General features: G+C 36.9%; 1 protein-coding gene across 9 annotated transcripts in view; it reads left to right on the plus strand.

Annotated features, from left to right (window-relative positions):
* The window catches only part of ATP2B1 (ATPase plasma membrane Ca2+ transporting 1), a 77,349-nt gene that overhangs the window by 54,375 nt on the left and 8,859 nt on the right, over positions 1-14,115 (plus strand). For all 9 annotated transcript variants that reach the window (XM_087874019.1, XM_087874016.1, XM_087874015.1 and 6 more), the window contains 6 exons: positions 2,108-2,349; positions 5,331-5,568; positions 7,548-7,727; positions 7,801-7,888; positions 8,109-8,215; positions 10,798-10,989. In XM_087874019.1, the coding sequence (XP_087730145.1) occupies positions 2,108-2,349; positions 5,331-5,568; positions 7,548-7,727; positions 7,801-7,888; positions 8,109-8,215; positions 10,798-10,989 (1,047 nt within the window). The remainder of the gene's footprint in view (positions 1-2,107; positions 2,350-5,330; positions 5,569-7,547; positions 7,728-7,800; positions 7,889-8,108; positions 8,216-10,797; positions 10,990-14,115) is intronic.

A 14,115-nucleotide genomic window follows, 5' to 3' on the forward strand; every position in this document is an offset into this window, starting at 1 on the left:
AAAATTAATATTAAATGTAAAATGCTATATTTACATTTGCTCTTCAAAGGTTAACCCATTTTAAATTTATAAAGCATAACTAAACTTCATTCTGGATAATATAGAATTAATGGTCATATAAAGTGATCCTTAGCTTTATTTATTTATTAGTCTGTCCTCATTGTTTTTACAAATCAGTCTGTTGGCTTCTAGTCTGGTGCTTTAACCACTAGACCATCTATTAAAAGATACAAACAAATGTATATAACATATTCTTAGCATAGTTTTTTTTTCTTTAAAAACTGGGTTCTCCAAATCCCTAGATGTCTGTGGCTATTTAAATGGGTTCTGTGGAGCTAAAACAAGAAAACATGAACTAAGGGTGAGTCCCTTCAGATAGTTTATTTTCCCCACAATCTTCTACAAGGGACTAGGTGGAAAACAAATTTGAACATACACAGCCATCTGATCCCATCTCAGTGATGTTCTCAGAAATGTTTGAGGGCAGTTTTTCAGCTGATTGTAAGATGTTCTAGAACAGGGGTGTCAAACTCAAAGCCCAGGGCCTGCATCCAGCCTGCAGGGTGTTTAGATCTGGCCCACAGGGCCGCCCTGGAAATAGCAAAGGACCGGCCTGCGGTGCCTCTGACAGCAAAGACAGAGCTTAGGAGGGATGCAGGTGGAGGGTTGCAGGAAACAGTCATAACCTAAATGGAGCTTGGGAGGGCTGTAGGTGGTCCTCCCGAGCTCCATTTCGCTGGCAGAGGGTTGCAGGAGGCTGTCACAGCTGAAAAGAGAGCTCGGGAGTTTGTCTTCTGTGGCAGAACGCTCGGGCCACTACAGGTGCCCCCGACCCGAGTGATGTCAAGCTGGCCATTCTCATCCTGGGCACGCCCACTCTGCCCCCCCCCCGAGGTGAAACACAACGCTGATGCGGCCCTGAATGAAATTGAGTTTGACACCCCTGTTCTAGAATGTAGAAAAAAAATTAAAACCCCTGTTATAGATATACGTTACAAGATACATATTACAAGACCATATACAGAGAAGTGCCTTAAATAACTCACCAAACCAAATATAATCCATGTTTGGCATCTGGCAAATTTTCTGCAGCAGCCCCTATCCTAGTTTTGCAATCTCAAGAGAGCAGCAAAAACAATTTTATTGAGAAGCTATGAGCATGGTCAGTAAATTGAATCTTACTTGCTATATGTCAATTTATGTATGTTTCCACAACTACAAACCAACATTTGTGGTAATATAATATATGATTGTGTTTTTAGATTGCAATAGCTTCTAACAGTCTAGTAGTTTGATCTAATTAAAGAGACTTCCCATGGGGGAAACTGGGATATAAAAACCTGATATGATGATGATGATGATGATGATGATGATGATGATGATGATGATGATGATATAAAAACCTGATATGATGATGATGATGATGATGATGATGATAATAATAATAATAATAATAATAATAATAATAATAATAATAATAATAATAATTTTATTTCTATACCGCCCTTCTCCCGAAGGACTCAGGGCGGTGTACAGCCAATTTAAAAACACAAGACACAACAATGATTAAAAATTAAAATAATTAAATAGATTTGGCCGGTTTAAAACCCCCAAAATTTAAAATACCCCAATTTAAAATCATTATGTTGATAGCCCGGCCTGGCAGAACAACAGGGTATGTGTGTGTGGGTAGGTATGTGTGTGTGGAGGAGAAGGATTTATGGCTTATTGAGAAGTTATTTCTATCAATTCTTTATCTGAGATTAAAATACACATTTAATATTGCACGTGGACAAAAATGTCAAATGGTTTTTCTTAATTAATTTATCTGAATCCCCAAATGTGACTAAATCTTAAAAGTTGCCCTTGAAGACAAATGGCAATTATCCCAATTAGGCTTTTAATATTCTACAAAATGTGCTCCATTTTAGTTTCTGTAATGTGTTTTTTGAGAAATGCACTTTCATTGAAGTTACATATAAGACATTTAATTTAAGCACAGAATTCATAATTCATAAAACTGTTTCCAAAAGGTTAAATCCTAAATTATTGTGGCTTATTTTAATTGAAGCAAATTCCTAGTCAAAAAGATTGCTTTGTCTTTCAGCCTCCTGAAAAGGAAGGTGGCCTTCCTCGCCATGTTGGTAATAAAACTGAATGTGCCTTGCTGGGATTCCTTCTGGATTTGAAACGAGATTACCAGGAAGTTAGAAATGAAATACCAGAAGAGGCACTCTATAAAGTCTACACCTTTAACTCTGTTAGAAAATCTATGAGTACTGTGTTAAAGAACTCAGATGGCAGTTTCCGGATCTTCAGCAAGGGTGCTTCAGAGATAGTACTTAAAAAGCAAGTTATCTTTTGTATTTGGGAATTCTTTGTATTCTTGAAATTGTATTCTTGAAATTCCCTGGCATTTAAATAACTCTTATTATAGAGATCTGAATAAATATGTGAAAGGGTATTTGCTGGTAATTGAACACTGTATTTGTAACTTCTCAGTAACTTTTAAAACTAGAATAATATATTCTATTTAGAATATTTGCTTTGCTGATAAGGTTGAACAAGCAGCCTTCAAAGTGGTTGTAAGGGTGTTTTTAATCTGTATTAGCAATTGAATGCTTTTGTTTGACATGTTGTGGTGTTAGATTAATTCATAAACTATCTTTTAAAAAGTTCCTTAATTTTAGAAACAGTTAAGTCTTCCTTGGCCATTCCTGCAAAAGGGGATATTCCCAGGACCTTTTAAGGAGGCTCTCCTTAAGAAACCATCATTCAGCCCCACCTGCCTGGACAATTTTTGTTCATCTTCCCTTTTTAGAGAAAGTAGTAGAAAAGGTGGATATTTGGCAGCTTCAGAGAATTCTGGATGAAATGGATTTCCTGGATCCCTTTCAGTCTGGATTCAGGCCTGGCTATAGGACAGAGACAGCCTTGGTCACACTTATGGATGATTTCTGGTGAAAGCAGCCCTTCTTGACGTCTCAGCGGCCTTCAATACCATTAGCCATAGTACCCTTTTGGGCCAGTTTCACAAGTTAGGGCTTGGTGGCACAGTTTTAAACTGGTTCAGCTCCTTTCTCTAAACTCACTCGGTGTTGATAGGCATTTAAAAATCCAACCCCAACCACTCATTTGCAGCTTCCCGCAAGGCTTGGTACTCTCTACTCTTCTATTTAACATCTACATGAAGTCACTGGGTGAGATCATCCATCACCATGAGTTGAGATATTATCAATATGCTAATGATACTCAGCTCTACATTTCTACATGTGGTGATCCAAGTGATGTTGTCTCTGTCCTCTCGTGATGCCTGGAGGTTGTGGGATTCTGGATAGGGGACAATGGACTTCTGTACACTGGCAAGACTGAGTGGGTTTGAGTGCACGGAGCCTCAGGATACTGGGCTTTGTCATCTCTGGTTCTTGATGGGGTTGCATTTCTCTGTTCAGACCCAGTTCACAATTTGGAGCTTCTTCTGGACTCATATTACCTGCTGAAAGAGCAGTTAGTGGGGTGTGACTAGGAGAGCTTTTGCCCACTCTGGTTTGTGCACCAGCTGTGACCTTTCCTGGATCTTGACTCTGCACTCAGTTACTCAAGCCCCGGTCATCTCTCGTCTGGACTAATTCAATGCACTCTACATGGGGCTATCCTTGAAATCCATTTGGCAGCTTCAGTTGGTGCAAAATGTGGCAGTGAGAGCAATTTTTGAGCCCTAGTATGGTTCATATTATACCGCTGCCTGACGAACTACATTGGCTACTAGTCTGCTTCCAAGTACAGTTGGTTATGACCTTTAAAGCCCTTAATGGCATAGGTCCAGGCTACCTGATGAACCATATTGTCCCATTAAGTCTTTCCCGTCCTACTCAGCCTGGTAGAGGCAGCCTGCTGCAGATCCCATCAGTCAAAGAACTCTGACTGCTAGATTCCAGAAGAGCCCTCTTTGCCACAGCACCTGCCCTTTGGAACACCCTGCGCTCCAGGATAAGATCTGTCCCCAATCCCCTCTTATTCTGCAAGAGTTTAAAAGATCGGACCCTGCAAGTTGACCTGGAGACGCAATGGGGGAGTTTATATCTGGAAGTGGCTGCTAGATTAATAGCAGACTCAACACCCACCCACCCCAAACTCTGCTGCCCACTCTTCCATCTTTTTTTTTTTTTGCTAATCATATTGATGTGTTTTCTTTATTTTCTTTTTCTTTGGTTATTTTACTTTTACTTTTCTATTTTACTTTTGCTTTGTTTAAACCTCCTTTTTATTTCTTCACTTTTTATGGTTGTGAGCAGCCCAGAGTAGCCCCAGAGCGAGATAGGCTGCAAATAAATTTAATAATAAAAACATTTCCATTTGTTTACATTTTTATTTGAATTAATATAGCCAAGCTGAATATATTCTCCTTCATGATTTTTAAATGCAAAACTGGATTGATGATTGTACAGTTGAGTAGGAATAGATTAGATAAAAGAAGAGTTGGAATGTTATTTGTACAGTTATAGTCCCATAATCTTTTAATTTCTGCTACTACTATGAATGTTATTATTTACTGGAATTACTGCTGAAAATAATGGTATTTCCTGGGAAGCTTTTTCCAGTTTAGTTCTTGAACAGTTTCTTTATTGTCCTTATTTATAGAATCTTGTAGTTAGTTATAGCTGTGAATATACCGCACAGAGAGAAAAATACATTTTGAAGGTTTATTACTCTTCTGTTAATAAAAACATTTGTCAAATAGTGAAATAAGCGTAGCACCTCTTGTTTGAAAAGGATGTTTTATACTTACAATTTTTTATACTACCTACCGTAGACAATTTTGACTCTTGGTGATAGCCTGGGCCTTCTCTTGGCAAGATTGCCTCCTTCCTAGGGCTAAGACTGTCTCACAGTCACCTAGTTTGGCTTTGGGCTTCAGGTGGGACTAGAACTCACAGTCTCCCAGTTTCTATCTTGATGCCTTAACTGCTACAACAAACTGGCTCTTATGGCTTACTGTTTTTAACCTTTAGACAATGCATCAAAAATATTCCTACTTAGGGATCTTCTGAGTGCATCCCAAACCATGTTAAGTACATTATGAATTCATAGTGATTTAGAATAAATCGCATATTATCCTTCTCATATTTTTTCCTAACGTTCTTCCAATTTCTCTTCATCACTAAACCTAGGTACACATTTTTCCACATTGTTCAATGGAGTTAAACAAAATCTCCATAAATTAAAAGTATTTTAAAAAAAACTTATTAGGCATTGAGAGTGAATTCTTTGCGTTGGAAGAGATTTCATTGACATTCAGAACCTTGAAATGGGTTGTATTTTGTTTGTAGGTGTTTCAAGATACTAAGCGCTAATGGTGAACCAAAAGTATTCAGACCAAGAGACCGTGATGATATTGTAAAAACTGTTATAGAACCTATGGCATCAGAGGGACTCAGAACAATATGTCTAGCATTCCGAGACTTCCCAGCTGGAGAACCTGAACCAGAATGGGATAATGAAAATGATATTGTCACTGGTCTTACATGCATTGCTGTTGTAGGCATTGAAGATCCTGTGAGACCTGAGGTAGGGCAAAATGTCGTTCATCATGGTTTGAGGATTTAATAACCATTGATTTAAACTTGTCTTCCAAGCCTTTCTGGAAATGAGTAATAGCTATTCTTAGCTACTGTTTTGGGAAAGTATATGAACTCCCACATTTCTTTTGTTCTTTATTTAAGAGTAGTGATTGAATAATATTCATTATAACAGGCATATATATTTAATTTAAAATTGCTTAAATGTCACAGAAATGGGTTCTTACGCATTAGAATAATTCTGAAGCCATTTCTTCAAAATGCAGATGTTATAATATGTTTTGTGCTATACGATGTGATTGGTATAGTTTTTATTTTTTATATCTGTTGCCTAAGAACTAGGTTTGGCCACAAATTCTTTGTGCATCGATTAAACAGTAATATGTTCCAGTCTTTTTATTTTGCCTGAACCTCTTAGTAAGTCAGTTTAGGGTAACCATAAAATCTTATACTGAGTAACATAGTCAATGAGCTGACTGTCTCAGAGGTACCAGGAGTTGTATTACTACAATTTCCAGATTACCATATTTCCCCCAAAATAAGACAGGGTCTTATTTTCTTTTGAACCCCAAAATAAGGTCTTGGCCTTAATATCAGGGAGGTCTTATTATTTTGGGGGTGCAGGAGGCCTGGGTGGCCTGCGCACTCACAGCCGGGAGTCCGGCAAAGAGAGGTTCCCTTCGTGCGCCGCCATCAAGCCCCTCCCTTCCCACGGGGTGTGTGATCAATCCGCATGAGTGCCTGTCCCCCACCCCCAACTCCGCTCGTGCGCCTCCCAGGCCTCACCATGTCGATGTGGGTGAAGCCGGTGAGCACCAGGTCCTTGAGCTCATAGTAGAAGCCATGGCCTGGGCCAGCTCTCCCTGCAGGCTCCAGCTCCAGCTGTCACCATAGAGTGGGAAGCACACTCCCAGAGTGGCCGCTGCCCTGGCTGGGGTTTGGAAGCCGCAGAGGCAGAGTTTGGGGGAAAGAAAGAAAGACTTCTGCTGCTTCTGCTGCTTTCCTTGCATGCAGCCAAAAGCAGAAGCAGCAGAAGTCTTTCTTTCTATTCCCCAAACTCTGCCTCTGCCACAGCCCTGCTGGAGGCCTCAGGCCACTGTCACCATAGAGTGGGAAGCACACTCCCAAAGCGGCTGCTGCCCTGGCTGCGGCAGAGGCAGAGTTTGGGGGAGAGAAAAAAGACTTCTGCCCGCTTCTGCTTTTGGCTGCATGCAAGAAAAGCAGCAGAAGCACAGAAGTCTTTCTTTCTCTCCCCCAAACTCTGCTTCTGTGGCTTCCAAACCATAACGCAGGCTATGTGGACGCGGCACCTGGGCACAGGGGAGAGAGTGGGCGGGCCGCTACCATGGTGCAGGAGCAGGCACTTGAAGTTTACGGTTGGTGCCACGGGCAGCGAAACGGGTGGGGGGGTGCAGGAGTTTGCAGGGATGTGGCTGCCTTGGGAGGATTGGGGTTGGGTGTGGAACCTGTGTGTGCGTGTGTGTGTGAGAGAGAGAGGTGGGGCTTATTTTCAGGGGAGGGTGTATATATTTAGGCCCACCCAAAAAATAAAGCTTGGCCTTATTTTCAGGACATATCTTATTTTCGGGGAAACACGGTACTTACTTTGGGGTTCGGGAATGGTGGGAGCTTAATTCCCAAACATTGGGAGGATACTAATTGCCTAACTGTGACCTTAAGAACATTATAGTCATGCATCACAGATAATGTATATCTTTCGGACTTGAAAGAAGAAGGTAAGGATAGATGATCATAGACGAAACCTACATGTCACTAGGAACTGAAAACAATTTCATAGCACATGATGAAATATATGTAAAATATTTCAGCATTATAACTTAAATAACATAAAATTATTGACACAAAGATGGAATTAAACCTTAGTATTTTAGCCAAAAGCAGGTTAACTCTTTTTAAATTAATCATTGCTGAGAAATAACTACATAATTAGCTTTTCCCTCTCCTTAGGTACCAGATGCAATTAAAAAATGCCAGCGTGCTGGTATAACTGTCCGTATGGTTACTGGTGACAATATTAACACTGCTCGTGCTATTGCATTAAAATGTGGTATTTTGCATCCTGGCGAAGACTTCTTATGCCTGGAAGGCAAGGAATTCAATAGACGAATACGTAATGAAAAAGGAGAGGTAGGTATGGTTAATATTCTTTTTTTGACTTATGAAAACTTAGTTATGAAATTAATCTAAGCTATCTTTACAGATAGAACAGGAGCGAATAGATAAAATTTGGCCAAAACTTCGGGTACTTGCAAGGTCTTCTCCCACTGACAAACATACACTGGTGAAAGGTAAATACATTTTCTAACAGATTTTACAAACAGCTTTTTAGTCAATCGGTTCTTCAATAGCTGGAAACACTCTTGAGAAATAGAAGATTATATCTTGCTATGCAGTATAAATATTGGATTTAGTCAGACATTTACTCAGTTTCAGTAAATGAATGAATAAATTATTGAAATTTGTAATGTATAAATATGTACTGTTGTAACAAATACTTGTTATTTTTAGGAATAATCGATAGCACAGTGTCAGAACAAAGGCAGGTTGTAGCAGTGACTGGTGATGGAACCAATGATGGCCCAGCGTTAAAAAAAGCAGATGTTGGCTTTGCTATGGTAAGGAGTTTAACAACTATTATAATTGTTACTAATAAGTGCTTTTATAAACTGAAATGTCTGAGTTATGATGTTAACATTATATTGAAGACTGAACAAAATTAGCTCACATATAGCAGTGAGCAAAGAGGAATTGATTGTAGCTTCCTGTGTTCATTATCCTTCTCTGCTAAGATTACCTTGGGATAATTGCACAATTAATGATGAGGTCCAAATTTGATGTCGATATAGAAAATCACAATCCTTGTATGTAAATTTAAACAGTTGAGTTCCACAATTTAACTGAGTTCAGAGAGAGGCTAAAAATAATAAAATATGTTTTCAATTTTTCTTGAGAGTAAATCTAAAATTATATATTATTATTATATATAATGTACAAAAGAATGTACAGCAATGTTAGATGATATATGTATTCTGATAAGTTATTAGTTAAAATAGGTACAATTCTTGGAATATTTCTGAGAATGACACTAACTGACATGATCAACTTAAAACTTGAACCTGGAAATACTTTTACAAGGATAACCATTTTAAAGTTTGGTGTAGGGTTGTATTGTGTTCCATGTTAACTTGAATACATAATTCTAAGATCAGTATTCTTCTATTTTCCTTTGCTTTTTGCAATAACATACATCTAAGATAACTGTGGTCTTTTCTTCAATAGAATTTGGTGTTAGTTATATTATTTAGCAGGATAGTAAACAATCAAATTATTCTCAACACTTTTTTATAACTTGGAATCTGTAACATTATGTTTTTTCTAAGGAGTAGAAATCAGATAGTCTGGTATACCTGTGAGTGTTTTAAGTTGCAGGTACTTCCCATACCATTGTCATGCAAATTTTGTATAACATAATTTCATTTAATTGAGGCACTGGGGAAAACAGGCAAGCTTGTATTATTGCAAATGATATCAGTAACAAGTATCCTATTCTGAATAGTTAAATATCATCTGTTTCTCAAATGATTTGTCAAAGTTTTAAGGAACCACACCTTGAATCCAAAACATACTGCACTCTGCCTCCTTGACCTAGACTGAGGAATTTAATTAGTCTAAATTAAATGCTCAGAAGCTATTCTCCTGTGCCATCTACTGGCTTTGAGGGTTATCTGGAATTAGAAGTCAAAGTTACTTAACATAATGGCCATTTTTACTTTTTCAATTGAGCAAGAAATGTGCAAAATATTAACTAAGGCAGATAAATCTTTGTGTAATTCTCATTACTACTATAAAATTATTATAGCTGAAAAATGGCACATCATTTTTAATTCACTTCCAATACAGGTAGTCCTCAATTTAATGACCAATTTGATTGCTTGGCAAGTGGCAAGTATTTTATGACAATAGCACTGTCCCAGAGTCATGTTATCATTATTTGTAACCTTTCCAGCAGGCTTGCAATAAGCAGAGTCAATGGGAGAAGCCAAGTTCATTTAATAACCACATAATTCACTTAACTGTAGTGATTCACTTAAAAACTCTGGCAAAAAAAGTTCTTAAAATGAGACGCAACTCACTGAACAACTGCTTTGCTTAGCAGTGGAAATTTTGGGCTCAATTGTGGCTGTAAATTGAGAACTATCTGTAGAAAGAAATTCAATATTTTTAAAAACTGTACAGATATTGTAGTATTGCAGTTATGTACATAAATATATTTAGCTAAGCACCATTGAATTCAGTTTATACGACAGAATCATCAGTAAGATTTTTCATAATAGCTTCCACTGCAGTTGATCTTTCTGCATAAATATTGATATTATAATATCTACTTTAAAAAAGTGAGTATGACAAAATAATTCTGAATTTGCTTAAATTTCATGCTAATGGGTAGTTTTTCCTCTATTCAAGATTTTAAAAGTGTATTGAAAGCTGAAGAAACAAAGTCATTAGCTCTAATCCAGAGTTTTCAATAATTGTTTAATTACACCATTTAATTACTTCCATGGTAATTTATAATTCACAAGAAATTGTATGGTAGCAAATGAACGGATTGGAAGAACAAATACTCATTTTTCACTTCATTTTTTTTCATTTTATTAAATTTGTATACCGCCCTACTCCCGGAGGACTCAGGGCGGTGAACAGCCATAAAATAAAACATATAGATACAAAATTTAAAATAGAGATAAAACAAATTAAATAAATTTGGCTGAACCATTTTAAAACCCCAATAATTTAAAACCAAATTTAAAATTCCCATTTAAAAGAGGAAAAGTTTAGGTCAGGCCAGCTTGATGAAATAGGAACGTCTTAAGCGCGCGACGGAAGGCACGCAGATCCGGAATCCTCCGTATCTCCGGGGGGAGCTCGTTCCAGATAGTAGGTGCCCCCACAGAGAAGGCTCTCCCCCTGGGAGAAGGAACCTGTCCCTACTCTGTTCCTCAGGATAAATGGCAGGCCATAATGAAATCTTCTCCTCTACACTTGGCAGACAGCAGGAAGAATGATGTATCTCTTTATTCTTCCTTATTTTTTTTGACTTCATAACAGATGGGGAGACTATAAAAGTGAGTAGTATATAATCTGGGCTGACATAATATTCAAGGATCATATTGTAATTGTGTTTTGTTTTCTCTTTCAGGGCATTGCTGGAACTGATGTAGCTAAAGAAGCTTCTGATATTATTCTTACAGATGACAACTTCTCAAGCATTGTTAAAGCAGTTATGTGGGGGCGAAATGTATATGATAGTATCTCCAAATTCCTTCAGTTCCAGCTTACTGTTAATGTAGTAGCTGTAATTGTTGCTTTCACAGGAGCATGTATTACACAAGTAAGTATTATGTATTTATGTGCATGTAATGGGATTAAAACAGATTGAATCAATGTAGTTAATTTTGAGAGTGATTTCTTCTTTGGTAGATTTATTTCTCACCCTTTCTCCAGGAATTCATCAGGCTCTCAAATCTGTTTATCCCATAACAATGTTCCTGTAAGGGAGCTGAATTGAAAAAGAATAACTGCCCAAAGTAGCACAATGAGTTTCCATGGCTAATATGGAACTAGAAACTGGGTGGATTTTTCTAGTCTTAGCTTAACTTCTTTTTTTTTTTTTATTGAAAAGTTTTCAATTACAAATTTTTCCCCCTTTCCCCCCCCCTCCTCCCTAACCCCCACCACCACCCCATCCCCCGTGACTTCTTCAAAATAAAAAGATACATAACAGATTATGTAATATTTTAACATCCCCTTACTCCTCCAAATACTGACCCTTACTTCTAGTGATATTGTTAATATTATTATTTCCCCCTCTTACCATACACTTCAAAATAACATTCCATTATAACACTATATAATAACTTCTGATTTAACACAGTAATATTATTATAACTCCCAATTTATCGATAATCTGCCCTTTTTTCTCCTCCCCCTTACTTATGTCTGTGTATTAATATATAAAAAAACCTTCCACTTTAGAACTATATAATAAATCCTACTTTAACATTTAATCTTTTGTGTATATTAACATGACATTTCAAAGCAGCCTTCCCCATGAATTCTAGTTTTACATTTATTCTACTCTATCCATTTCCTCCACTCCCATAAATATATCTCTTAAGCATCCCTTTTCTTAATCTATACAATCAATACACTAGCCTATCACCACCCACTTTCCTACAAAATTACCATACACAACAATTCTTAATATCTTTGTTCTTCTGCCCATCCTACTAAAAAGTATTCCCTTATATAAACAAAATTAATGACTTTAAATTTATAATCCATATAATATCTTCTTTGATGTCTTTCCACTGGATTGCTGACTCCATCATCCGGATTAGGGTAACATAACATCCCAGTTACAACAGAATATTCAAAATCCTCAATTATCATCTGCCCCCATCAATAATGAATATCTTCGTACATATAAACAAACAAACAAAAAAAAAAAACAACCACCCGAGTGACTTTATAATTGTAATCCATATAATATCTGTAGTAGTGTTTCTTCAGGATTAATAATTCCCATCGTCATAATGGGGTAACAGCCAGATCTTCTGCATGCCCCAGCATGACTCTCTTGCCTTATAGCTCAGCATAGATATAACACGTTAATCAATGAAAAGAAAACCAAAAATAGATAATTCCAATCCAACAATTTAAGGCCCTTTTCACATCCCAAAATTACGGCATTGCAGAGGTCTGTCACTCTCCTCAGGATGATATTAACCACTACTTCGCCTCAACCATCTTTTCATATATTCAGTCATGTATTTTTTAAAAATAACTGGCTTCACTGTTGCTTAATTTAGAAATTTTTATTTTTGTGAGACCTGTTTCTCTTCTTCCTTTCTTTTTGTGGGTTTGATCTCCATCCTAATTTCCTTTCTGCAAGTTGTGTATCAACTGATCGGTTTTCATTCTGATTTATAACTTGATCTTGTTGGTTTTGCTTTTGTGAGTCATATTTCTTTTCTGTAAATTGTGTATCAATTAGTTGATTTCCATGGTTGCCTGTAACTTGGTGAGTCATCACGTTAGAATCCAATGCCACATCTCTTTTATTTGTGGATAATCCAGCTGAGGTATCTAAAGAATCCAAAGGCAATTCATCTACAGAGGCCTCTGTAGCTCGATTTTTTTCCCTTATTTCCAACTCCTGCTTATCTTGTGTTGTGCATAAAAATGTTGAACTCATTTTCAAAAATTTTTGGTAAAATTCTTCCGCTTTTTCAACAGTATTTAATTGATATCTTACTCCTTGATATCTCAATATTATACCAACTGGAGTGTCCCACCTGAATATAATATTTCTCTTTTTAAGCTCAGTCACCAGAAAACCAAATTTCTTTCTTTCCAATAACATCTTAGGTGGCAGGTCCTTGTATATCCAAATCTTTCTTCCAAACAAATGCAGAGTAGAATTAAAAGATTTTTGTACAATATTATTTCTTATTTCTTTGTCTGTCAAATAAATCACCACATCTCTTGGCAATTGCCTTTGTTTTGCAATCCAGGAGTTTATTCTATAGACTCTATCAATCCTACAAAATACCTCCTCAGGTTGAACCTTTAAAATCCCAGCCAGAACTTCAGAAGATATTTTCCTTAAGTCATCTCTGTTATTTTCCTGTAATCCTCTCAGTCTAATCGCATATTCAGTAAAATTATATTGCATCATTAAAACTTCCTTTTCAATACGTTGTTGTATATTTTCTACATTACAAATCTTTGGATCAGCTTCCATTTTAGGTTTTTCTTCTAAACTATTGTCTTGAATGTTTATCAAATCATTTTCAATTTTCTCTATTTTATTTTCCAAATTGTCCTCAGTTTCCTCCATTTTAGACTCTAATAGATTAATATTTGTATCCAACTTGATCAAAAATTCTGAGAAACCATTAGCCATTTTTATGATCTTTTGTTGCAAAATATCAAACTTTAATTGCACCAATTCTTTATGTTCCTGCTTAAATTTCTCAAAGTTCTGATTCATAATCTCATCCCTTCTTACAATCTCCTCCAGAAGAAATTCAATTATATTAAAATCAGCTTTCTGAGACTGTAAGTTAAGAACTTGTTCATATAGTTTGTGGATGGGGGAATCCCCCCCCCCGCTTGTTTGTCCAGCTTTGTAAGCCTAAACGCCATATTTCCACACAGGCAAACTTTTTTAGAAAAGAAAAAAAAAAAAGCAAAGCTTCTTTCCAAACGAGATCAATATCAAATCAAATCTCCAGGAAGGAGAAAACACAAAAGTGGAGCTTTTTCTTCAATTGTAGCCAGGAGCATTTATTCCGCTACTTTGTGGCTTAATAAGAAACGGAAGGACTTTCCCTTTTCAGCTTCCCTGCTCAAATTTCGGCAGTCGCCATTTTAAAAGTCCTGTTTTACTTTATTCAATATCCTTTACAAAATAAGTATAAATACTTGCAATTTAGGGTCACAGGTCCAGATC

The sequence above is a fragment of the Pantherophis guttatus genome, chromosome 7 (genome assembly GCF_059756535.1).
Source record: "Pantherophis guttatus breed Tessera chromosome 7, ASM5975653v1, whole genome shotgun sequence".
NCBI lineage: Eukaryota > Metazoa > Chordata > Lepidosauria > Squamata > Colubridae > Pantherophis > Pantherophis guttatus.